Source organism: Astatotilapia calliptera, chromosome 4 (assembly GCF_900246225.1).
Source record: "Astatotilapia calliptera chromosome 4, fAstCal1.2, whole genome shotgun sequence".
Lineage (NCBI taxonomy): Eukaryota > Metazoa > Chordata > Actinopteri > Cichliformes > Cichlidae > Astatotilapia > Astatotilapia calliptera.
Genome location: NC_039305.1, coordinates 32,134,068 through 32,157,203, shown reverse-complemented (window position 1 = coordinate 32,157,203; position 23,136 = coordinate 32,134,068). Strand labels below are relative to the sequence as shown.

The 23,136-nt window shown below is 40.9% G+C and overlaps 2 protein-coding genes across 2 annotated transcripts; both read right to left on the bottom strand.

Annotated features, from left to right (window-relative positions):
- Nucleotides 1-9,251: 9,251 nt before the first annotated feature.
- LOC113021471 (ferritin, middle subunit-like) lies at nt 9,252-10,947 on the bottom strand. The gene is made up of 4 exons (XM_026166191.1): nt 10,628-10,947; nt 10,070-10,216; nt 9,767-9,892; nt 9,252-9,662 (listed from the first exon to the last, which is right to left on the bottom strand). Exons 1-4 carry the CDS (start codon nt 10,727-10,729, stop codon nt 9,507-9,509), a joined length of 531 nt encoding a protein of 176 aa, XP_026021976.1. The 5' UTR covers nt 10,730-10,947; the 3' UTR covers nt 9,252-9,506.
- A 6,086-nt stretch (nt 10,948-17,033) lies between these two features.
- Nucleotides 17,034-18,739, bottom strand: LOC113021470 (ferritin, middle subunit-like). Its single transcript, XM_026166189.1, has 4 exons — nt 18,413-18,739; nt 17,852-17,998; nt 17,549-17,674; nt 17,034-17,444 (listed from the first exon to the last, which is right to left on the bottom strand). Exons 1-4 carry the CDS (start codon nt 18,512-18,514, stop codon nt 17,289-17,291), a joined length of 531 nt encoding a protein of 176 aa, XP_026021974.1. The 5' UTR covers nt 18,515-18,739; the 3' UTR covers nt 17,034-17,288.
- Nucleotides 18,740-23,136: the final 4,397 nt, after the last annotated feature.

Genomic DNA, 23,136 nt, shown 5'->3' with positions numbered 1-23,136 from the left:
TCACACTCGCATTCAATTTAGAGTTTCGAACGAACCTATCCCCGCTAACTACATGTCTTTGGACTGTGGGAGGAAGCCGGAGTACCCGGACAGAACCCACGCAAACACACGGAGAACATGCAAACTCCACACAGAAAGACCCTGGCCTGATGTCAGAATTGAACTCAGGACCTTGTTGCTTTGAGGCAGCCATCGTGACACCGTGCTGCCCTACCCCTGGATTTACTTACTTTAGTTGATCTGTACCAGGAACCCAAGAACTTCTTATTTGAGTTCTTTTTTCCTCTTGTTTCTGTACCAGCCAATCACCATCTCACTCAAGAAGGCATACTCATCTTAGACTATTTATTATCTTTATGCGCATTAGTATGTAAGCCTTTTGGCTTAACATGGCATTTCACACACAGTGGGAGTCATGCTTTCAGGTCCACAATGAATGACCGTCTTCATGTCTGCGGACGACAAAACAGACGTGGAGACGGTCATTCATTGAGGACCTGAAAGTGGTCGATCTTTCATGGGACGAGGCTGAAGATGTGGCTGCAAATCGAGCTCGTTGATGATCCCTTGCCGCCCAATGCGCCATCTGGCGCAGGAGGAACCAAGTCTAAGTAAAGGGAGTCATGCAGACCAACAAGGCTCATCTTTAAAATATGTCTCAGAACAGGTTCGTTCTAAAACACACCAAAGGTATTCCAACAATTTTTTAGCATAGCTGCAAGAGTTTGAAACCAGATAATATCACTATGTAACACATTCCTCAATCAAGGAAGCAGCACTTGTTTTCCATAGAAATCAGTTGTACTAAAAATATCACAGAATGAACTGAAAGTGTCAGAGCTATAAGTATGATGTGATGTTTCTGAGATATTATTACTGCTGCATTATGTGTATGTTGCATTTTATGTCTTAAGTGGACCTTCTTTTAAAAGTGTTTTTAACTATTTTATTTAATAACGGGCAGTTTGACCAACAGCGATACATCATAGTCATCATATTCATCCAGTTTGTAGCAATACTGTCCAGTCAGGATCGGATAACCATAAGAGGCGTTTTCCATGAGCTCAGAAAAAAACTTTAAAAATCTTTATATGTTTTAAGAAAAGGGAAATGTTCATTCTATAAAGAAAAACACAAATCAAGTAATTTCATCAGAAAATTTTAAATCATCACAAGTAGAAAAATGTGGTTTTCATTAGACAGCAGGGGTAAGAAAATAGTAAAAGAGTTAACTAGGGGGACCACTAGGGGGACGTAAGGAAGATGGCAGCATAAACCTGCAGCTCCCGGTCAAAACTCGAAAGAGAACCAGAATTCGAATATTTCCACCGCTAAACCGTGTAATAAATGCCATGGAAGGTGGAAGAAGGTCAAAAAGACAAGGAAACATTAAGGATTTTGTGAAACAAGTGGAGCTGGTAAGAGGGGGCAACGCAGACATGTCCGAGAACAGCGTGCAAGGCGAGCAGATGGAAGGAGATGTAGCTAGCCACCCTCACGCAGACTTCCAGGACATCATTAAGGAAATTCACTCACTTAAAGCAGAGTTTAAAACCGAGTTTGCCACGTTTAAGAAAGACATCACACAAGAAATGAAGGACGAATTCGACAGCTTCAAGAAAGACATTAATACAAAGCTGGCAGAAACTGCGAACGAGCTAGCTAGCCATGAGACCAGACTCGAAGAAGCTGAGAAAAGACTGGAAGAGATGGAAAGGTGGAATTTGGCCGCAAAAGACGCTCTAATCCAGTCGCTTCAGCAACAACGGAATATTCAGACGAAACTGGCTGACTTGGAAGGCCGTAGCCGACGGAACAACATTCGCATTTTTGGCCTAAAAGAGGGCTCTGAAGGAAACTCTGTGCTGCAGTGTGTGGAGGACTTGTTGAGAGCTGAGCTTTCGCTCCCGCCGGATTCTGCTCTAAATATTCAGCGGGCGCACAGAGCTCTGGTGCCAAAACCCGGACCAGAAAAACCTCCGCGATCGGTGGTGGTTAATTTTCTTCAGTTCTCAACCAAGGAGATGGTGCTGAAGGCAGCGTGGAAGAAAAAGGTTGTACATCAGGATAAGCAGCTTTTCTTTGATCATGACTACGCTGCCGACGTGGTTCAAAAGAGGAAGGAATATGCTGGAATTAAGAAAGCCTTAAAAGAGAGAGGAATTCGCTTCCAGACGCCTCTGACCAGAATCAGGATCCACTGGGAGAGCGGCGCCAGGACATATGACAGTGGCCGGGCGGCGGCGGAGGAGCTAAGGAGGAGAGGAATACAGGTGGAGGTGCCGCAGCGGAGCGGGGAAAGCACGATGCTGGAGGAGCGACTGCAAAATGCATTGGGATGGCAGCGATCTAACACCGAGAACTTATAAGTGAGGATACAAACATTTGAATCCGGTGGAAATGACTGAACAGTAGAACTCTGAAACTAAAGGTTCATTACTCTGTTACTTTTCAAGGCAAGGTAGACCGGAAAGTGGTAGGTTTTCTTTTCTTTTTTTTTTTCTTTTTTCTTAAGGAACCTATGTTGGATCTCACGGGGGCCCCTAATCTGAAAGGGATATACCCCACGAACCACAGGGACGCTGTGGGTAAGAAATACGTATTTTCAGTTTCTCTTAAGTTTCTTGTTATCTTGTTCCAAGTTCTTAGAGTTAGTGTGGGAGGCTATGATAGTGATAAGCCAAAAATAAAGCAAAACTTAACAGTGAAAAGATGAGGAATATAACGCTGGTGTCAATGACTGTCAATGGGATGAATAACCCAATTAAAAGAAGCAAAGTGATATTCAAAATGAGAAAGCTTAATGCCAATGTAATATATCTTCAGGAAACACATTTGTCGCAGGAAGAGCATGATAAATTGAAGAAATTTGGGTACAGAAATTCTTACTATAGTACTTGCAAGAAAAGTCGTAAAAGGGGGGTAGCAATACTTATTAAAAATTCAGTTAATTTTGAATGTTCTAAAGAAATTCGGGACAGTGAGGGGAGATACATTATTGTAAGAGGTAAACTAGAAGGGGAGGCGGTGACACTAATCAATCTCTATATTCCCCCTGAGAGCAACCAACAAAATGTGAAGACTCTACTTACTACAGTCATGTCAGAATCTGAAGGGACTGTGCTGTGTGCAGGAGACTTTAATGTGGTATTTGACCATAGAATTGATACAACAAGCACAAATAGAAGCAAAAACAGCCTGGCGAGAATGGTTAATACATTTATGACGGAGCATGGAATGGTAGATGTATGGAGGGAACACCACCCGCTGGATAAGGAGTATACACACTACTCAAAGACTCACAACACTTACTCAAGAATTGACTATGTCTTAATGAACAGATGGGATCTACACAGAGTAACTGAATGCACAATTGGAGTGGCAGATATTGCTGATCACTGTGCCATTCATTTAAAGCTAAATCTAAATAGTAGGCGTAGAAATACCTGTTGGAGGTTAAATCTGAGCTGTCTGAATAATAAAGAAACGAAAGACCAAATCAAGAAAGATATAAAGCAATACATAGAGGAAAACTCCACTGAAGAAATTAGCCCAACGGTGTTTTGGGATGCATTCAAAGCTGTGCTCAGAGGGAAGCTTATTGCTATAACTTCAAAACAACACCAAATGAGGAAGGCCCTGTACCTAAGCCAGGTGGAGGAATTGAAAAACACAGAAATATTATACCGAACAACTCGGAATGTTCAGCTCCAAGACAGAATTAAAACACTAAAAAAGGAAATTGACAATATATTGACTGAAGAAGTGGAAAAAAACTTAGATTTTTGAAACAGGATTATTATGAGAATGGCCCAAAGGAAGCTAGACTGATAGCACGGCGTCTTAGACAGCAGCAAGCTGTTAATACGATTCACAAGATTAGAGACCTATCTACAAATAACTTGCAGTATACCCAGGAAGCAATAGAAGAAACATTTAAGAAATATTACGAAAACTTGTATAAACAACCATGTTCCTCAAATAAAGATGAGAAAACTGCTTTTCTTAACTTCCTAGACTTACCACGTATTGGTACGCAGCAAAACAGCAAACTGACTGCCCCCATCAGTCATGAAGAAATATCTAGAGCAATTTCCAGTCTGAAAGCTAATAAATCACCGGGGGCCGATGGGTTCCCCTCAGAGTGGTACAAGAACTTTAAGGAGGAGTTGATACCAATGCTTCAATCATCATTCAATCATACCCTTGCGGAGGGTGTAACACCTCCCTCATGGAGAGAGGCGATTATCTCAGTAATCCCTAAAGAGGGAAAAGACACCGAATATTGTAACAACTACAGACCCATATCGGTTCTTAATGTGGACTACAAAATATACACATCTATAATCGCTAAGCGATATGGAGCAATTATGACAGACTTAATTAATGAAGACCAAACTGGCTTTATCTCAGGACGTAGAACTCAAGATAGTATAAGAAGGACCCTCCAAATAGTTAACTCGATACAAACAAAAAAGGGCAGTGCGGCCCTAGTAAGCCTGGATGCAGAGAAGGCTTTCGACAGTGTAGATTGGAACTTCCTATATGCCGTGCTTGAAAGGTTTGGTTTTAATGACGGTGCTGTGATGTGTATCAAATCTATTTACCAATCTCCTACAGCTCGAATTAGAATCAATGGCAGCCTAACGGAGCAAATCTCTCTCGAGAGGGGTACCCGTCAGGGTTGTTGCCTCTCACCTCTTCTCTTCACTCTATATATTGAACCCCTGGCACAGGCCATCCGACAAAGTGAGGAGGTGAGAGGAATAAGTATTAAAGGGGAAGACCACATCATCAGCTTATTTGCAGATGATATCATACTCTACCTAGAAAATCCAAACCAAACTTTAATTCCAATGTTTAATGTAATTAATATCTTTGCTGAACATTCGGGGTACAAAATTAATGTGACCAAAACTCAGATACTGGCTTTCAACTATTTGCCATCTGAAGAGGTTAAAAATAAGTTTAGACTGAACTGGACTGCAAAACAAATGAAATACTTGGGTGTAACCGTGACTAAACAATTGAGTGACCTTTTTAAAACAAATTATGATAGGCTGACCACTCAGATTAAACACGATCTAAACCGATGGTCAACTCTTACACTAGACTTTAGTGCAAGAATCACAACAATAAAAATGAGTGTCCTCCCACGGTTATTGTACCTTTTCCAATCTCTGCCAGTTAAGATCCCAGTGGAAAAATTCAAGGACTGGGATAGGCTCATCTCTAGATTTGTATGGAATGGTAAAAGGCCTAGAATAAAATACACAACATTACAACTATCTAGGAAGCAAGGTGGTGTGGGACTCCCTAATCTAAAAGATTACTATCATGCGGCCCAAACCAGACCGGCGATAAAGTGGTGTGATCAGAACTTTAATGCTAAATGGAAAGATATTGAAATAAAAGTACGGGATGTCCCAGTCCAGACTTTTCTTGGAAATGAGCAACTTAAGAAAACCTTACAGCATTTCCTTGATCCTATAACATCCCACACTCTAGAGATATGGTTTGGCCTAGTTAAACAAAGTAAGTTGGAAAGGGAGGTTAAGATGTTAAACTGGGCTGCCTATGTTGTTGGTGATATACTAAGTGCTCACGACCCAGGATTCAGGAAGTGGGAACAAAAAGGAATAACAGCGATTTGTACAGTAATGAAAGATGGCCATTTGATGAGTTTTCAAGATTTAAAAGATCGGTATAGTTTAGAGAAAACCAATTTTTACCGGTACCTGCAACTCAGAGACTACTTTTCAAAGGAAATACGAAGTTCGCGTACGTCTTATGGCATCCTGAATTGTATAATTAAATCATACAGGGGCCTCCAATTCAAGGAGATTTCTGTACTATATAAAAATCTAAGAGAGAACACGGCAACATCAACTGAATACATAAAAAAGAAATGGGAGCAGGAAATAAAAACTGATATCTCAACTGAGGAATGATTAGATATGTGTGAAACCCAGAACACAACGACTAACTCAAGATGCTGGAGAGAATTTGGGTGGAAACACCTTACTCGATTCTTTATTACACCAAAAATCAAAAGTAAACAGACTCAAGACAGTTTGCCATGCTGGAGAAGATGTGGTAACATGGAAGCACATCATACGCACGTGTTTTGGGAGTGCCTGAAACTGCATAATTTTTGGAAGAACGTGAGTCTTGTAATAGGCAATATCTTGGGCTACCAATTACCACACAATTTTAAAACTGTATATCTTGGGAATATTAGAGAGTATGTTCTGTACGACGACTTGTATTTGACAAAAATCCTATTGATAGCTGCAAAGAAAGCTATAACAAGAAACTGGTACAAACTGGATCCGCCTTCATCAAAAGACTGGTTAAATATTGTTGGAGAAATCTATGCAATGGAAAAAATGACTTACAGTCTCAGATTAAAGGAAGATATTTTCGTTGCTAAGTGGGAGAAGTGGACATTGTATGGCACCAAGGAAAATTAATGAACGAACAAAACATTTAAGGTCTATGACTCTGTATATCTATTGATGCATGCCTGTATAAAAGTACATATATAAGCTGGAGTATGTATGCTGCTGAGCAAAGGCAGGCATGCATACGGTAGTTGATTAGAATTGGCACCCACACCTTTTGTTCGCTTTAGTTCTGTTTTGTTTTGACTGTGTGCTTGCATGGTTATTTCTCCTGTAATGCAAAACATGTCTATGTTTAAACTGTGACAAAACTATCAATAAAAATTACAGTGTCAAAAAAAAAAAAGAGTTAACTAAATACAGTACTATAATGTACTTAAGTAGAAGTATAAAGTACTATAAATTAAATAAAAAAATTAAGTACACGTGCTTCCATGTTTGGAAAAGATACATAAGTACACTAACAGTAAACTTAATTACATGTCAGTTTTCAATGTAATTTAATTCATAAGTAAATTTGTAAAATGTTCGCATCAGGTCAAATGAAATTTGACCTGATGCGAACATTTGTGCTGGGTATGAACTTTCCGCACATTTCCTCAGTGATTAATTATAAATAAACCATTAATGTACTCAAAATTATTGCCTTGTTTTCATGATGGGTTTTTCTGTTTCTGCTTTTTTTTCCATTGTATGTTCCAACACTGCCAACCCAGCAGAAACCTCTGTTTCCATATGAGACAGCTTTTTTTCACTTAGGTCTTATAACTACATGTTATCATCCTGCATGAGGATTTGTGAATGTTAGTAAAACGTTATCACAGTATAGACAACAATCTCATAGCTTAGTATTCTGTGAAAGGACATCACAGAGGTCAAGATAAGAAAGACGAGCTAAAGACAGATCCAGAGTCAGTTTCCTGTCAACACTGACCTAAAAACTATAAGATGTCCAATCCAATCCATCTTTATTTATAAAGCACTTTCTGGGGTGGCTGTAGCTCAGGTGGCAGAGCAGGTCAGCCACTAACCAGAAGGTCGGTGGTTTGATCCCAGGCTGCCTCCTGGCTGCATGCCAAATATCCTTGGGCAAGATACCCATGTTTGCCTACTGGTGGTGGTCAGAGGGCCCGGTGGCGCCAGTGTCCGGCAGCCTCGCCTCTGTCAGTGCGCCCCAGGGCAGCTGTGGCTACAACGTAGCTGCCATCACGAGTCTTATCTCTAAAGGCAGATCGTTCACAGTTTTGGATCTGCTACAGGAAAAGCACGATCTCCTCGAGGTTTATGCTCAGTCCTGGGTACATTCAGGAGCAGCTGATCAGCTGACTTGAGAGAGCAGGTGAGTGTATAAGGCTGTAGCAGCTAAGAGAGATAAGATGGGGCTAGGCCATGGAGGGCTTTAAAAGCAAATAAAAGAATTTTTAAATGAATCCTAAAATGAATGGGCAGCCAGTGAAGTGAAGCTAAAATAGGGCAAATGTATTCAAACTTTCAAGTGCCAGATAAAAGACGAGCTGCAGCATTTTGCACCCTCTGCAAACGAGTAATGTATGAATCACTGATCCCTATATAAAGTGCATTACAGTAATCCAGCTGAGTGCTAACATAGACGTGGATCACTGTCTCAAAGTGCTGCTGTGACAGCTGCCTGAGCTGCAAGAAGCTTGATTTTACAACTGCCTTAATCTGTCACGTTCAGAGTCCACTTTCAGCCCCAGGTTTGTGACAGTTGGCTTATTATACTGGGCCAAGGTATCTAAATACACGTTGGAGGTCAAAAACCAAAAACATTCACCTCAGTTTTCTAGTCATTAAATCTGAAAAAGTTAAGAGTTAAGCTTTAATGTCATCAAGACTCTGAAATAATGGCTGTATGGAATATGTGCCTTTTGTCTTTAACTTTATTAGTAATTAACATCGTTTCACATGTGTGGTTCTTGTAAATGTTGAAGCTACAATTAAATTATAATTTCCCACAAGGGACTCAAGAACCTATGGAAGCCCGTTTCCGCCACTAAAAAAAAAAAAAAAAAAAAAAAAAAAAAAAAAAGATCCATAACTCAAAATTTTGAGTTATTTTCTTGAAATTTGAGTTTTCTCGAAATTTCTACATATTAACTCAAAATTTTGAGAAAAGCAACTCGAAATTTCGAGTTAGTGCTGCCAATCAGTAATCTACGTGAATGACGTCATTTCCTTGTTACCCGGAAGCTGAAGCCCTCAGCTACAAATGCTACAGCTAAGCTACCGGTATTACATCCAGTCGTGAATGCACAGATTGCTGAGTGTTTTCAGCCTGGCTTCACAAATGATGAAATCCCTGTGTTATTAGCCGAATCACATGGTGTTACTATCAGCAAACATACTTTAATTTGTTGGGATCCGTTTGAGTGCGCGGTCCTGCGCCATATGCTTCCGGGTAACAAGAAAGCGACCTCATTCACGTATATTTTTGATTGGCAGAGCTAACTCGAAATTTCGAGTTATATTTCTCGAAATTTCGAGAAAATAACTAATTTCGAGTTATGGATACTAGCTTTTTTTTTTTTTTAGTGGCGGAAACAGGCTTCCATAAGAACCTGAAGCAATCTGGGTGTTATGAAAGAGGCATTTTGGTTCAACAACCTCACAGGATTTTTCCTCTTACACTTCCTGGCAGGGTAGAGAAATCCTGTAAGAGTTTCTGAAATAGTTGGACCAGCCTATCTGACACCAAACTCCTTCTGAAGCCATTTGAACTGAAACACTATACTTAAATGCATTGTCTGTTGAATAGGCATACATCTGACAGAGCAGTTGATCTAAACCATAAGTCATGATAAGTGACTGATGCAGACAGACCAAAGATCCAGCTCAAAAGGTTTATTCAGATGAACAGATCAGAAACATTTCCAAATGTCAGACAGCTTAGAAGCAGAGCCATACCCTGATAACATCCATCGCTCCATGTGACATTTCACACAAACACCACAACATACAAGAACTGATGCCAGCTTTAAAGTGAGGAAATCAGGAAAGAAATCAGCTGGAGCAGAAGTGAGTTTACTTCAAAGCCTGTGTTGTTAACATGCTGACTCCAGGCTCACTTCTACATCTCAGCATTTAGCTCTTGTCACCCAGAGTGTGCTTGTCAAACAGGTACTCTGCCATCTTGTTGTTGTGGGCATCCATGCGGGTGAGGTTAGTGATGTGGTCACCCAGCTTCTTGATGGACTTCACCTGCTCATCCAGGTAGTGGCTCTCCAGGAAGTCACACAGCTGGGAAAACAAACTACAGTTAACATTTGATGATTTGTCAAACATACACAGCATCAACTAGTTCAGTCTTTAACCCCAAACTCTTCCCTCCAACTCCCACTTACATGAGGGTCATTATGCTGAGAAGCCAGCTTGTGCAGGTCCAGCAGAGCCTGGTTGACATTCTTCTCCAGCTGCAGAGCACACTGCATGGCCTCCAGCCCGCTGCCCCACTCATCACGCTCTGGTTTCTGCACAACAAACAATTCTGTTAGAGACTGAACACTTGTTTTAAGCTCTGTGTACACATTACACACTAACGCTAACAACAAGAGAACAAGTGTCATAACACTGCTCATTAATCCCAGTTTCTGTGTTAGAGACACAGTCAGGTATGTCACAGCAGGACTGGTTCAGTTTGTACACACCTTGATGTCCTGGAGTAAGACGCGACCTCCTCTCTTGTTCTGGAAGGACAGCAGCTTGTCAGCGTGCTCCCTCTCCTCATGGCTGTTCTCCTTGAAGAAGTGGGAGAAGCCTGGCAGGGCCACATCATCACGGTCAAAGTAGAAGGCCTGACAAATCAGACACAGGTTATTAGTACACAGCACCAATTCTTCTGCAAATACAGCATCGTGACAAACAGTTATGGAGACAGACATGATTCATGATGGACAGTTCAGCCGGTTTAGACCGAGGTAACTGCTGAACTCGAGACTAAAAAGCCAAACGAAGCACGACGCAGCATTTGGGTTTTTCGGTGATGTGTTTGGGGTGAAAATACACTCCGCATCTGGCAACCTGCCCAACTGTGATAAACAACCAACAAACGAGCTGCGACTGAAATCATGTATTACTGAAATTAGCAACAACATACCGGACTTTACATTTAACGACTCTACTCCGTTCTCTTTGTCTAGCATTAAGCTAATATAGCTTGAGACCAAGGTTATTACAGACATCAGCATCACATGACGTGTTCTCACCATAGAAGTGTAGGTGTAAGACGCAAACAGCTCCATGTTCACCATCCGGTTGATGGCGGCCTCGCAGTCGCGGTGGTAGTTCTGGCGCACTTGGGACTCCATTTCGGCTGGCGTTTCTTGTGCTTTTTATTAACAAAAACGGTGCAAAAATAAAGCTTCACGTCGACTTTATGTGTAGTGTTCAAGTAGAAAAGGATTTTTCTTCCGAAGTGCAGAGTAGCTGAAATACAAAGCGGGACGAAGTCAAGAAGTTCCGTTCAAACACTGTTGAAGCAAAAACTCCTCAAAGATTTCTCCCCTGGTGTGAAACGGCACACTCGCGGGTCCCTGTATTTATACTCCACCGGAAGTGCTCGTGCAAGATGTGACGTATGTTTCCACCAATCACTGAGCCGGGGCGTCTGTACCAGCTGTGACTCACAGGATGAAGTTGCATTTTTTTCTCCTCCTGATTCGTAGAAATCTCATCATCCACTTTAATGTTTAATGTGACCTGCTGGGAGATAGTCACGTGCAATGACAAAGCATTTTCCGTAGTTCAACAGGAAATAAGCAACATATATAAGATATATAAAGATTTTCTCAAAAAACATGTAGACGTCCTGATGGACATGAGAGCCGATATGCACACGCACATGGTATGAATGTATTTGTTTAATACTGTTTAAAAATACTGTTTAAAACGTTTATTCCAAACCTTGCTTCCAATGTGCCAGACCGTCCGCTAATTTTTAAATAGCAGTACTTTCCTAGCCTTTTCAAGGGCTTTTAAGCTCTAAGTTTTAATATGGAGATTGGTGGCTTTTTTACTCATTTTCATTCCTGCAATGATTCATGCATAAAAAAAAAAGGAACAAAACTCAAGTGATGAATCAGTCGTGTCTACTCCTAACAGAGAACTTAGCAAAGAACCTATTTTAAATTATAGCTTTTGGCACTTTGTTACTAGCTGTGTATAACAAAGGACATAATTTATTTCAATTTCTTTAGTTGAATCTACCACCAGTCCTGAAGATAACAGATTAACAGACATAAACAGACATTTTCTCCCCCATCAACATCTATCTTCCGGTACCACGTTACTAGGCTGCCTATTTAAGCGGCTCTTACTCAGTACCTGTGTGGTACCATTACCACAGATCACACGTCCAAAAGACCTCAGCAACTACAAGCTAGTAGCACTGACCTCACATCTGAAGAAGACCCTCGACAGGCTAGTACTGAAGCATCTTCAGCCCCGGTTAGGTCTCCATTGAATCAACTGCAAAAGCCTATCAGTCTAGCATTGGGGTGGATGATGTCATCATCTACCTCCTGCACCGAGATCGTGCTACCTGAAGAAGCCTGGAAGCACAGTTAGGCTAATGTTCTTTCTCTAGTTTCTCCAGTGCTAACCCCATCCAACCTGGACTTGTGAGGGACAAGCAGTCAGGGGTGGACTACTACCTGTCCCAATAGATATTGGACTATCGCACTGGCTACCCACAGTATGTGAGGATGCAAGGCTGTGTTTCTGACAGGCTGGTCTTCAGTACAGGGCCCTATAAAGAACTGTGCTAGCACTATTCCCGTTCACTCTCTACACTGCAGACAGTTACCAACCTAGACTGTCATCTGCAAGAGTTTCCTGATGACTCTGCCATAGTTGGCCTTATTAAAAGTGAGGATGACTCAGAATAAAGACAGTGGACTCAGGAGTTTGTGGACTAGTGCCAGCAGAACCATCTCCAGTTCAACATGGGAAAACCAGGAGCTGGTGGTGAATTTCCACAGGGGCAGACCCACCACACCAACACCAGTGAACATCTAGGGAACTGAGACCCTGAGTCCCTCACCCAGTGGTTTTGGAGAGCTTGCCAAAGTGATAGAATTATGATCCCTCTTAGCCATGGACTGACCTCCCCAAAGCTCGACCTTAACATTACTGAAGCAGTGTAAGAGTACAGAACAAAAAGAGGCCAACAAAGAAGAGCTTTGCACGTTCTTTAAGAAGAAGCCTGGAGAACTATTCCTAAAAACTGCATAGAGAAATGACAAGAATGCTATCTACGAGAGTTCAGCCTGTGGTATATAGAATATGTAGGATAAAGGTTTTCATACCAAAGTATTGACTTTAAAGCTGGTAAAAATGTGAAAACTAGATTTTCATGTATGTATGCAGATGTTCCAGTACATCTTTGAACGTCCTTTTTTGTGGCAAAATATAAAGGACAGGTGCTTCAGGACGGCATATTCAGGACTTTACTGTGCTGTATAAAAGTTAGATTATTTGAGTTAACGCTGGCCTAGTACATAAAACCTGCACAAACTGAAGCTGATTCAGCTGATGTAACACATGACATCCAAAAACTGCTGATAATGGTGCTTACAACCAAAGTGTTTTTTATTGCATTGCTCAACACCACAGTGCTGTTGACAGGAATTTCTCAGGCTAAAGTATTACTACTGCTGAGTGAAAACAACCTAAGAAATGTATTTTTATATACTTTTATATCAGCCTATTTATGTAAAAGTAGCTTTTTCAATGAAACCTTCAAGAATATCATCGCAGCAGAGGTATGTAACACACATTTGAAGATTATTCAGTGTGCTGCAGTCTCACATACTTAATTCATCCATTCTCTTCTGCTTATCCTTTTTCATGGTTGCCTAGGACGGGCTTTTTCAGAGCCTATCCCAGGTGTCCCAAGAGGCAGGCTACACCCTGGACAGGTCGCTACTCTGTCGCAGGGCTAACACATAGACACAGACAACCATTCACACTCGCATTCAATTTAGAGTTTCGAACGAACCTATCCCCGCTAACTACATGTCTTTGGACTGTGGGAGGAAGCCGGAGTACCCGGACAGAACCCACGCAAACACACGGAGAACATGCAAACTCCACACAGAAAGACCCTGGCCTGATGTCAGAATTGAACTCAGGACCTTGTTGCTTTGAGGCAGCCATCGTGACACCGTGCTGCCCTACCCCTGGATTTACTTACTTTAGTTGATCTGTACCAGGAACCCAAGAACTTCTTATTTGAGTTCTTTTTTCCTCTTGTTTCTGTACCAGCCAATCACCATCTCACTCAAGAAGGCATACTCATCTTAGACTATTTATTATCTTTATGCGCATTAGTATGTAAGCCTTTTGGCTTAACATGGCATTTCACACACAGTGGGAGTCATGCTTTCAGGTCCACAATGAATGACCGTCTTCATGTCTGCGGACGACAAAACAGACGTGGAGACGGTCATTCATTGAGGACCTGAAAGTGGTCGATCTTTCATGGGACGAGGCTGAAGATGTGGCTGCAAATCGAGCTCGTTGATGATCCCTTGCCGCCCAATGCGCCATCTGGCGCAGGAGGAACCAAGTCTAAGTAAAGGGAGTCATGCAGACCAACAAGGCTCATCTTTAAAATATGTCTCAGAACAGGTTCGTTCTAAAACACACCAAAGGTATTCCAACAATTTTTTAGCATAGCTGCAAGAGTTTGAAACCAGATAATATCACTATGTAACACATTCCTCAATCAAGGAAGCAGCACTTGTTTTCCATAGAAATCAGTTGTACTAAAAATATCACAGAATGAACTGAAAGTGTCAGAGCTATAAGTATGATGTGATGTTTCTGAGATATTATTACTGCTGCATTATGTGTATGTTGCATTTTATGTCTTAAGTGGACCTTCTTTTAAAAGTGTTTTTAACTATTTTATTTAATAACGGGCAGTTTGACCAACAGCGATACATCATAGTCATCATATTCATCCAGTTTGTAGCACTACTGTCCAGTCAGGATCGGATAACCATAAGAGGCGTTTTCCATGAGCTCAGAAAAAAACTTTAAAAATCTTTATATGTTTTAAGAAAAGGGAAATGTTCATTCTATAAAGAAAAACACAAATCAAGTAATTTCATCAGAAAATTTTAAATCATCACAAGTAGAAAAATGTGGTTTTCATTAGACAGCAGGGGTAAGAAAATAGTAAAAGAGTTAACTAAATACAGTACTATAATGTACTTAAGTAGAAGTATAAAGTACTATAAATTAAATAAAAAAATTAAGTACACGTGCTTCCATGTTTGGAAAAGATACATAAGTACACTAACAGTAAACTTAATTACATGTCAGTTTTCAATGTAATTTAATTCATAAGTAAATTTGTAAAATGTTCGCATCAGGTCAAATTTCATTTGACCTGATGCAAACATTTGTGCTGGGTATGAACTTTCCGCACATTTCCTCAGTGATTAATTATAAATAAACCATTAATGTACTCAAAATTATTGCCTTGTTTTCATGATGGGTTTTTCTGTTTCTGCTTTTTTTTCCATTGTATGTTCCAACACTGCCAACCCAGCAGAAACCTCTGTTTCCATATGAGACAGCTTTTTTTCACTTAGGTCTTATAACTACATGTTATCATCCTGCATGAGGATTTGTGAATGTTAGTAAAACGTTATCACAGTATAGACAACAATCTCATAGCTTAGTATTCTGTGAAAGGACATCACAGAGGTCAAGATAAGAAAGACGAGCTAAAGACAGATCCAGAGTCAGTTTCCTGTCAACACTGACCTAAAAACTATAAGATGTCCAATCCAATCCATCTTTATTTATAAAGCACTTTCTGGGGTGGCTGTAGCTCAGGTGGCAGAGCAGGTCAGCCACTAACCAGAAGGTCGGTGGTTTGATCCCAGGCTGCCTCCTGGCTGCATGCCAAATATCCTTGGGCAAGATACCCATGTTTGCCTACTGGTGGTGGTCAGAGGGCCCGGTGGCGCCAGTGTCCGGCAGCCTTGCCTCTGTCAGTGCGCCCCAGGGCAGCTGTGGCTACAACGTAGCTGCCATCACGAGTCTTATCTCTAAAGGCAGATCGTTCACAGTTTTGGATCTGCTACAGGAAAAGCACGATCTCCTCGAGGTTTATGCTCAGTCCTGGGTACATTCAGGAGCAGCTGATCAGCTGACTTGAGAGAGCAGGTGAGTGTATAAGGCTGTAGCAGCTAAGAGAGATAAGATGGGGCTAGGCCATGGAGGGCTTTAAAAGCAAATAAAAGAATTTTTAAATGAATCCTAAAATGAATGGGCAGCCAGTGAAGTGAAGCTAAAATAGGGCAAATGTATTCAAACTTTCAAGTGCCAGATAAAAGACGAGCTGCAGCATTTTGCACCCTCTGCAAACGAGTAATGTATGAATCACTGATCCCTATATAAAGTGCATTACAGTAATCCAGCTGAGTGCTAACATAGACGTGGATCACTGTCTCAAAGTGCTGCTGTGACAGCTGCCTGAGCTGCAAGAAGCTTGATTTTACAACTGCCTTAATCTGTCACGTTCAGAGTCCACTTTCAGCCCCAGGTTTGTGACAGTTGGCTTATTATACTGGGCCAAGGTATCTAAATACACGTTGGAGGTCAAAAACCAAAAACATTCACCTCAGTTTTCTAGTCATTAAATCTGAAAAAGTTAAGAGTTAAGCTTTAATGTCATCAAGACTCTGAAATAATGGCTGTATGGAATATGTGCCTTTTGTCTTTAACTTTATTAGTAATTAACATCGTTTCACATGTGTGGTTCTTGTAAATGTTGAAGCTACAATTAAATTATAATTTCCCACAAGGGACTCAAGAACCTATGGAAGCCCGTTTCCGCCACTAAAAAAAAAAAAAAAAAAAAAAAAAAAAAAAAAAAGAAAAGGATCCATAACTCAAAATTTCGAGTTAGTGCTGCCAATCAGTAATCTACGTGAATGACGTCATTTCCTTGTTACCCGGAAGCTGAAGCCCTCAGCTACAAATGCTACAGCTAAGCTACCGGTATTACATCCAGTCGTGAATGCACAGATTGCTGAGTGTTTTCAGCCTGGCTTCACAAATGATGAAATCCCTGTGTTATTAGCCGAATCACATGGTGTTACTATCAGCAAACATACTTTAATTTGTTGGGATCCGTTTGAGTGCGCGGTCCTGCGCCATATGCTTCCGGGTAACAAGAAAGCGACCTCATTCACGTATATTTTTGATTGGCAGAGCTAACTCGAAATTTCGAGTTATATTTCTCGAAATTTCGAGAAAATAACTAATTTCGAGTTATGGATACTAGCTTTTTTTTTTTTTAGTGGCGGAAACAGGCTTCCATAAGAACCTGAAGCAATCTGGGTGTTATGAAAGAGGCATTTTGGTTCAACAACCTCACAGGATTTTTCCTCTTACACTTCCTGGCAGGGTAGAGAAATCCTGTAAGAGTTTCTGAAATAGTTGGACCAGCCTATCTGACACCAAACTCCTTCTGAAGCCATTTGAACTGAAACACTATACTTAAATGCATTGTCTGTTGAATAGGCATACATCTGACAGAGCAGTTGATCTAAACTATAATAAAATGAGTCACAGATGCAGACAGACCAAAGATCCAGCTCAAAAGGTTTATTCAGATGAACAGATCAGAAACATTTCCAAATGTCAGACAGTTTAGAAGCAGAGCCATACCCTGATAACATCCATCGCTCCATGTGACATTTCACACAAACACCACAACATACAAGAACTGATGCCAGCTTTAAAGTGAGGAAATCAGGAAAGAAATCAGCTGGAGCAGAAGTGAGTTTACTTCAAAGCCTGTGTTGTTAACATGCCGACTCCAGGCTCACTTCTACGTCTCAGCATTTAGCTCTTGTCACCCAGAGTGTGCTTGTCAAACAGGTACTCTGCCATCTTGTTGTTGTGGGCATCCATGCGGGTGAGGTTAGTGATGTGGTCACCCAGCTTCTTGATGGACTTCACCTGCTCATCCAGGTAGTGGCTCTCCAGGAAGTCACACAGCTGGGAAAACAAACTACAGTTAACATTTGATGATTTGTCAAACATACACAGCATCAACTAGTTCAGTCTTTAACCCCAAACTCTTCCCTCCAACTCCCACTTACATGAGGGTCATTATGCTGAGAAGCCAGCTTGTGCAGGTCCAGCAGAGCCTGGTTGACATTCTTCTCCAGCTGCAGAGCACACTGCATGGCCTCCAGCCCGCTGCCCCACTCATCACGCTCTGGTTTCTGCACAACAAACAATTCTGTTAGAGACTGAACACTTGTTTTAAGCTCTGTATACACATTACACACTAACGCTAACAACAAGAGAACAAGTGTCATAACACTGCTCATTAATCCCAGTTTCTGTGTTAGAGACACAGTCAGGTATGTCACAGCAGGACTGGTTCAGTTTGTACACACCTTGATATCCTGGAGTAAGACACGACCTCCTCTCTTGTTCTGGAAGGACAGCAGCTTGTCAGCGTGCTCCCTCTCCTCATGGCTGTTCTCCTTGAAGAAGTGGGAGAAGCCTGGCAGGGCCACATCATCACGGTCAAAGTAGAAGGCCTGACAAATCAGACACAGGTTATTAGTACACAGCACCAATTCTTCTGCAAATACAGCATCGTGACAAACAGTTATGGAGACAGACATGATTCATGATGGACAGTTCAGCCGGTTTAGACCGAGGTAACTGCTGAAATAGAGACTAAAGAAAAGCCAAACGAAGCACGACGCAGCATTTGGGTTTTTCGGTGATGTGTTTGGGGTGAAAATACACTCCGCATCTGGCAACCTGCCCAACTGTGATAAACAACCAACAAACGAGCTGCGACTGAAATCATGCATTACTGAAATTAGCAACAACATACCGGACTTTACATTTAACGACTCTACTCCGTTCTCTTTGTCTAGCATTAAGCTAATATAGCTTGAGACTAAGGTTATTACAGACATCAGCATCACATGACGTGTTCTCACCATAGAAGTGTAGGTGTAAGACGCAAACAGCTCCATGTTCACCATCCGGTTGATGGCGGCCTCGCAGTCGCGGTGGTAGTTCTGGCGCACTTGGGACTCCATTTCGGCTGGCGTTTCTTGTGCTTTTTATTAACAAAAACGGTGCAAAAATAAAGCTTCACGTCGACTTTATGTGTAGTGTTCAAGTAGAAAAGGATTTTTCTTCCGAAGTGCAGAGTAGCTGAAATACAAAGCGGGACGAAGTCAAGAAGTTCCGTTCAAACACTGTTGAAGCAAAAACTCCTCAAAGATTTCTCCCCTGGTGTGAATACAGGGACACTCGCGGGTCCCTGTATTTATACTCCACGGAGGAGCTCGTGACAGATGTGACGTATGTTTCCACCAATCACTGAGCCGGGGTGTCTGTACCAGCTGTGACTCACAGGATGAAGTTGCATTTTTTTCTCCTCCTGATTCGTAGAAATCTCATCATCCACTTTAATGTTTAATGTGACCTGCTGGGAGATAGTCACGTGCAATGACAAAGCATTTTCCGTAGTTCAACAGGAAATAAGCAACATATATAAGATATTTAACGATAAATCTCAAAACGCGTAAAATCGCTTCTTTGTTTAATACGTACAATGCTGTGCAAAAGTCTTGAGCCAAAGCTGATATTTCTTTTTCAAGTAGCCAGACCTCAATAATTCCCAGTTCTGAAGGGCGTTTGAAGTTTTTATCTGGACAAGTTTTTTAAACAAATGTTTTTTGCTTGTTTAATAAAGGGACTTAAGACTGATCTTTGAAACATTCAAGCCAAAAAGGCACAAAACCCAAAGGTTGACCCAATTGTGTCGATATATAACAGAAAACTTTTTAAATTGCATCTTTAGGCGCTTTGTTACTTGCAGCCTGTCAATAAAACACATACTGTGTTTTCACTTCTTTTGTTGAATCAATGAAAAATTCCAAAAACAACCTGTTTAGACGGGCATTTGTTCTAACCAACAAGTACAAAAGAAGAACACTTTTGCATATTATTGTAGTTAATGGTTACATAAAAGCAGCATAAACTGAGGCAGAGTTACGCCATAAATCTAACACGTGACATCCAAAAACTGCTGATAATGGTGTTTACAACCAAAGAGTTTCTTATTGCATTGCATTGCTCAACACCACAGCACTGTTGGCAGACATTACCAGCAATAGTAGAACCTCCCAGGCGGAAACATTACTACTGCTGGGTAACACAAAACGAAAACTAAGACATGTATACACATTTTTGTATTAGTCTGTTTATGTAAGAGTATCGTGTTAGATGAAACTTGTCCTTGAATAGTCTCACTGCAGCTGAGGTATAAGTGTAACACAACGTCACATACTCAATCCTTTCTATGTAAAGTGCATGTAGAAGTAAATCCACTCATGATATGTTTTTAATAGAAAGCCCAAAACACATACAGTAAGCTTTAATATTCATCTTCATGTAATCATAAATATCTCTTCTGTACGTTTATCTTTAACTTGACTTTGTCTTTACATCAAGTCAAGCACTACAAGACAACACCTACAGCGGTGTGAGCAGTACTTTTCCACTGTGCCCAAGAGACCTGCCAGTCTGAACAGGTGTGCTGGTAATCACGTGTTCCCAGCACGAGGACGGAGCCTGCATTTTCTTTGCTGCACCCTTTCAGCTTCATTTTCTAATAATAAAATGAATGAAAGAACATCACTAGACTTGCTTTTAAGCAGTTGAAATGACAGAGAAAGCCTACTGATCTACTCTTTCTTTCCCAGTGAATAACTTCCACCATGTCTGCTTGTCTTAGAGTAATTGATACCTTCCTGCACACTAAGGAGAACATATGTAAGCCTTTTGGCTGAACGTGTCATTTCACACACAGTGGCAGTCACGTAGGCCGACACCGCTTGTCTCTAAAATATGTCTCAGAACAGGTTTAGTTCTCCTTATGATTTGCTGTAGTGTGTGATTTTAGCTGACACGTAATGTACGAGAGTAAACAATACCGCTCTCAAACACATCAATGATATTGCAAAGGTTACATCTTATTAGTTTGACACATTTTAAATAGTGGTACAAAATTATGGTTTTTTTTTTCAAGGTACAAGAAGGAGATAGTTTTGTTACTCGCTATCTACACAGTATATATGTGTTTGCACATCTGTAAATAACTCTCCTGCCACGATGTTGGAATTATAAAAGCAAATGCATGTAACAAATTCTAAGGACGGATTTATTGTAGGACAGGCCATTAATCACACTGATGATTATTAGTTATGACTTGTGGAAACATGCGTGGGATTAAATAAGCGTTTCCTTCTTCTTACTTCGTTTTGAAAATGTTGTTGTTATTTTTTCCTTATGTTTCCTTTTGTTTGTTTGTGCTTTTTTTGTAGTTGCTGTTGTGTAATTTTAACATGTTCAAAATAAAGCCACATTACATTTTTAGCATAGTTGCAAGAGCTAGAGACATCATTACATAACACATTCCTCAGTCAGAGAAGCAACACTTGTTTTTCCAGAGCGTCAGAGCTACAGGTGTTACATATGATGCATTTATACCTGTAGACGTTTAAGTTGGAGCTGTTTTAACTGTTTTATTTGCCAATGGGCACAGCAATCATCATATTCTATAAGATTTGTCAGTAGCGGTGCTGTCCAATCAGGACCATGTACTAATAAGAGACATTTTCCATGACCTCAGAAAAAAAAACTTAAAACACCTCTACATATATTTCAAGATAAAGGAAAATGGATTCAGAAAAACATAAAGGTGTTAATTTTGTCAGAGTATTCAGAATCAGTGGAGAAATTTGTAGTTTGTGGTACGGAGCAAGGGTAAGAAAACTGCAATCTGAAAAGTTATAAAACTGTTAAATAAATAATGACCTGAGTAAAGACACCAGTTCCTGTGTCATATTAAGAAATAAGGAAGTAGACATAAAAAGTTCCATAAAATGAAAAAAATCAAATACATGTTGTATTTAATGCCAGCCCAATAGATAGCTTTGTGTTCACATGGCTTTTATGTCACTCAAGTCTTATAACTAAATTTCATCCTGCAGTAAAAATGATTGGTTAATAAAAGGCTTTCACAGTATAGAGACAACAATCACATAAGTTAGTGTTCTGTGAAAATGGAGGAACCACAGAGCTGAAAGGAAGGAAGGACGAGCTAAAGACAGATCCACAGTCACTGCTCACTTATCATCGTACTAAAAAGCACTGTAAGCTGTCCTGTGTTGACTGTACTTCACCAACACCTGCAACAACACATAAGCACTCGTCATCAAGTGGCTACACTTGCTTTGTTTTCCACTCTCATGCTTAACAAAGATGACAGAGCAGTTCAGACAGCAGCTTTGCCATCTTTATTTTGTGCACTCTCGTGTAAGACGATGAGTCCGGGTTGTACCATCAGGTTCAGCTGAGTGTTGTGCGATGTCATCGCTGTGAGTCAGCATTCTGCAGCCGCCAGCACCCGTCTTCCTTTTTCTCTGTTCTGCTTTTGTTGTCACAGGGCCGTGAGAGGGAGGACACCTCGTGATCGCATCTCATTGTACGTTTACCTCAGTGCTCTGCTGGATGGGACCGGTTTGGAAAAACGAACAAGGAACAGAAAGTGTGAACGAAGGAACCAAAAGTGTACTTGAGTTACCGAAACTGTTTTTGACCAGTTATCTGTGTGAACTAGTAGTAATTAACGAAAAGAACTGTATTCATACTTTCTCATGTTTGTTAGGCACATTTGTTCAACTCATGTAGGCATGTAGACGTGGTGAAGATGGTTCGCTGATGTTCAAACCGAGGATCAGAAAATGTGATTTACTCTGAATGTGGCACGGCTGTTGGTGTCAGACTGGCTGGTCCGAGTATTCCTGAAGCTGCTGACCTGCTGGGATGTTTCCAACCAAGGTTTATTTAAAGGAAAGAAGATATACAGTGAGCTGCAGTTCTCTGGGTTAAAATGCCATGTTGGTGTCAGAGGTCAGATGAGAAAAGTCAAACTGCTTGAAGTTGACAGTAAAGCAACAGTAATTCAAATAATCACTTGCAGAATAATATCTCCGAACACCCAGCATGTCAACCCTTGAGCTACAGCAGCAGCAGACCACACCAGGTGTCACTCCTGTCAGCTAATAACAGGAAACTGAAGCTAAAGTTTTTGATGCATGCATCCAGCAGGATAAACTATTTCACAAAGCTCAGGTCATCGCAAACTGGTTTCCTGAGCATGACAGTGAGTTCACTGCACTCAATATCAATCCAGTCGAGCACCTTTAGGATGTGGAGGAATGGGAGACTAGCATCATGGACGTGCAGCTGACAAACCCATCGTGTCACATGGGCCAAAGTGTCTGAGGCTTGTTTCCTGCACCTTGTTGAATCTGAAGAAGTAGAGATGTTCTGGAGACAAAAGGGGGCCGAGTGTATATCACCAACTCACAACGGTTGCCTCGAGGCACTTTTACAAAGGAAAAACGCTACAATAAGAGAGAAAACTCTAACAATCAGAAGCACTTGGATACAGTGGAAAGAAAGAACTCCCTTTTAACAGGAAGAGACCTCCAGCAGAACCAGGATCACAGTCACAGTGCCACAATCAAACATATGAGCCAGTAGGTTTACAATGTGCAGTGGCGGCGCTGCTGTTTTCTTATAAAAAATAGATAATGCAGGAAGCACATTTATATTTCTTTAACCTATTCCATGCATAAAATAA

What these genes read in the sequence shown, in the direction of transcription:
- LOC113021471 (XM_026166191.1), bottom strand. Translation starts at nt 10,729, where the DNA reads ATGGAGTCCCAAGTGCGCCAGAACTACCACCGCGACTGCGAGGCCGCC. An exon ending in CTTACACCTACACTTCTATG is followed by an intron (nt 10,217 to 10,627) that starts GTGAGAACACGT and finishes CTGATTTGTCAG; the next exon opens with GCCTTCTACTTTGACCGTGA. An exon ending in TCTTACTCCAGGACATCAAG is followed by an intron (nt 9,893 to 10,069) that starts GTGTGTACAAAC and finishes TTTGTTGTGCAG; the next exon opens with AAACCAGAGCGTGATGAGTG.
- LOC113021470 (XM_026166189.1), bottom strand. Translation starts at nt 18,514, where the DNA reads ATGGAGTCCCAAGTGCGCCAGAACTACCACCGCGACTGCGAGGCCGCC. An exon ending in CTTACACCTACACTTCTATG is followed by an intron (nt 17,999 to 18,412) that starts GTGAGAACACGT and finishes CTGATTTGTCAG; the next exon opens with GCCTTCTACTTTGACCGTGA. An exon ending in TCTTACTCCAGGATATCAAG is followed by an intron (nt 17,675 to 17,851) that starts GTGTGTACAAAC and finishes TTTGTTGTGCAG; the next exon opens with AAACCAGAGCGTGATGAGTG.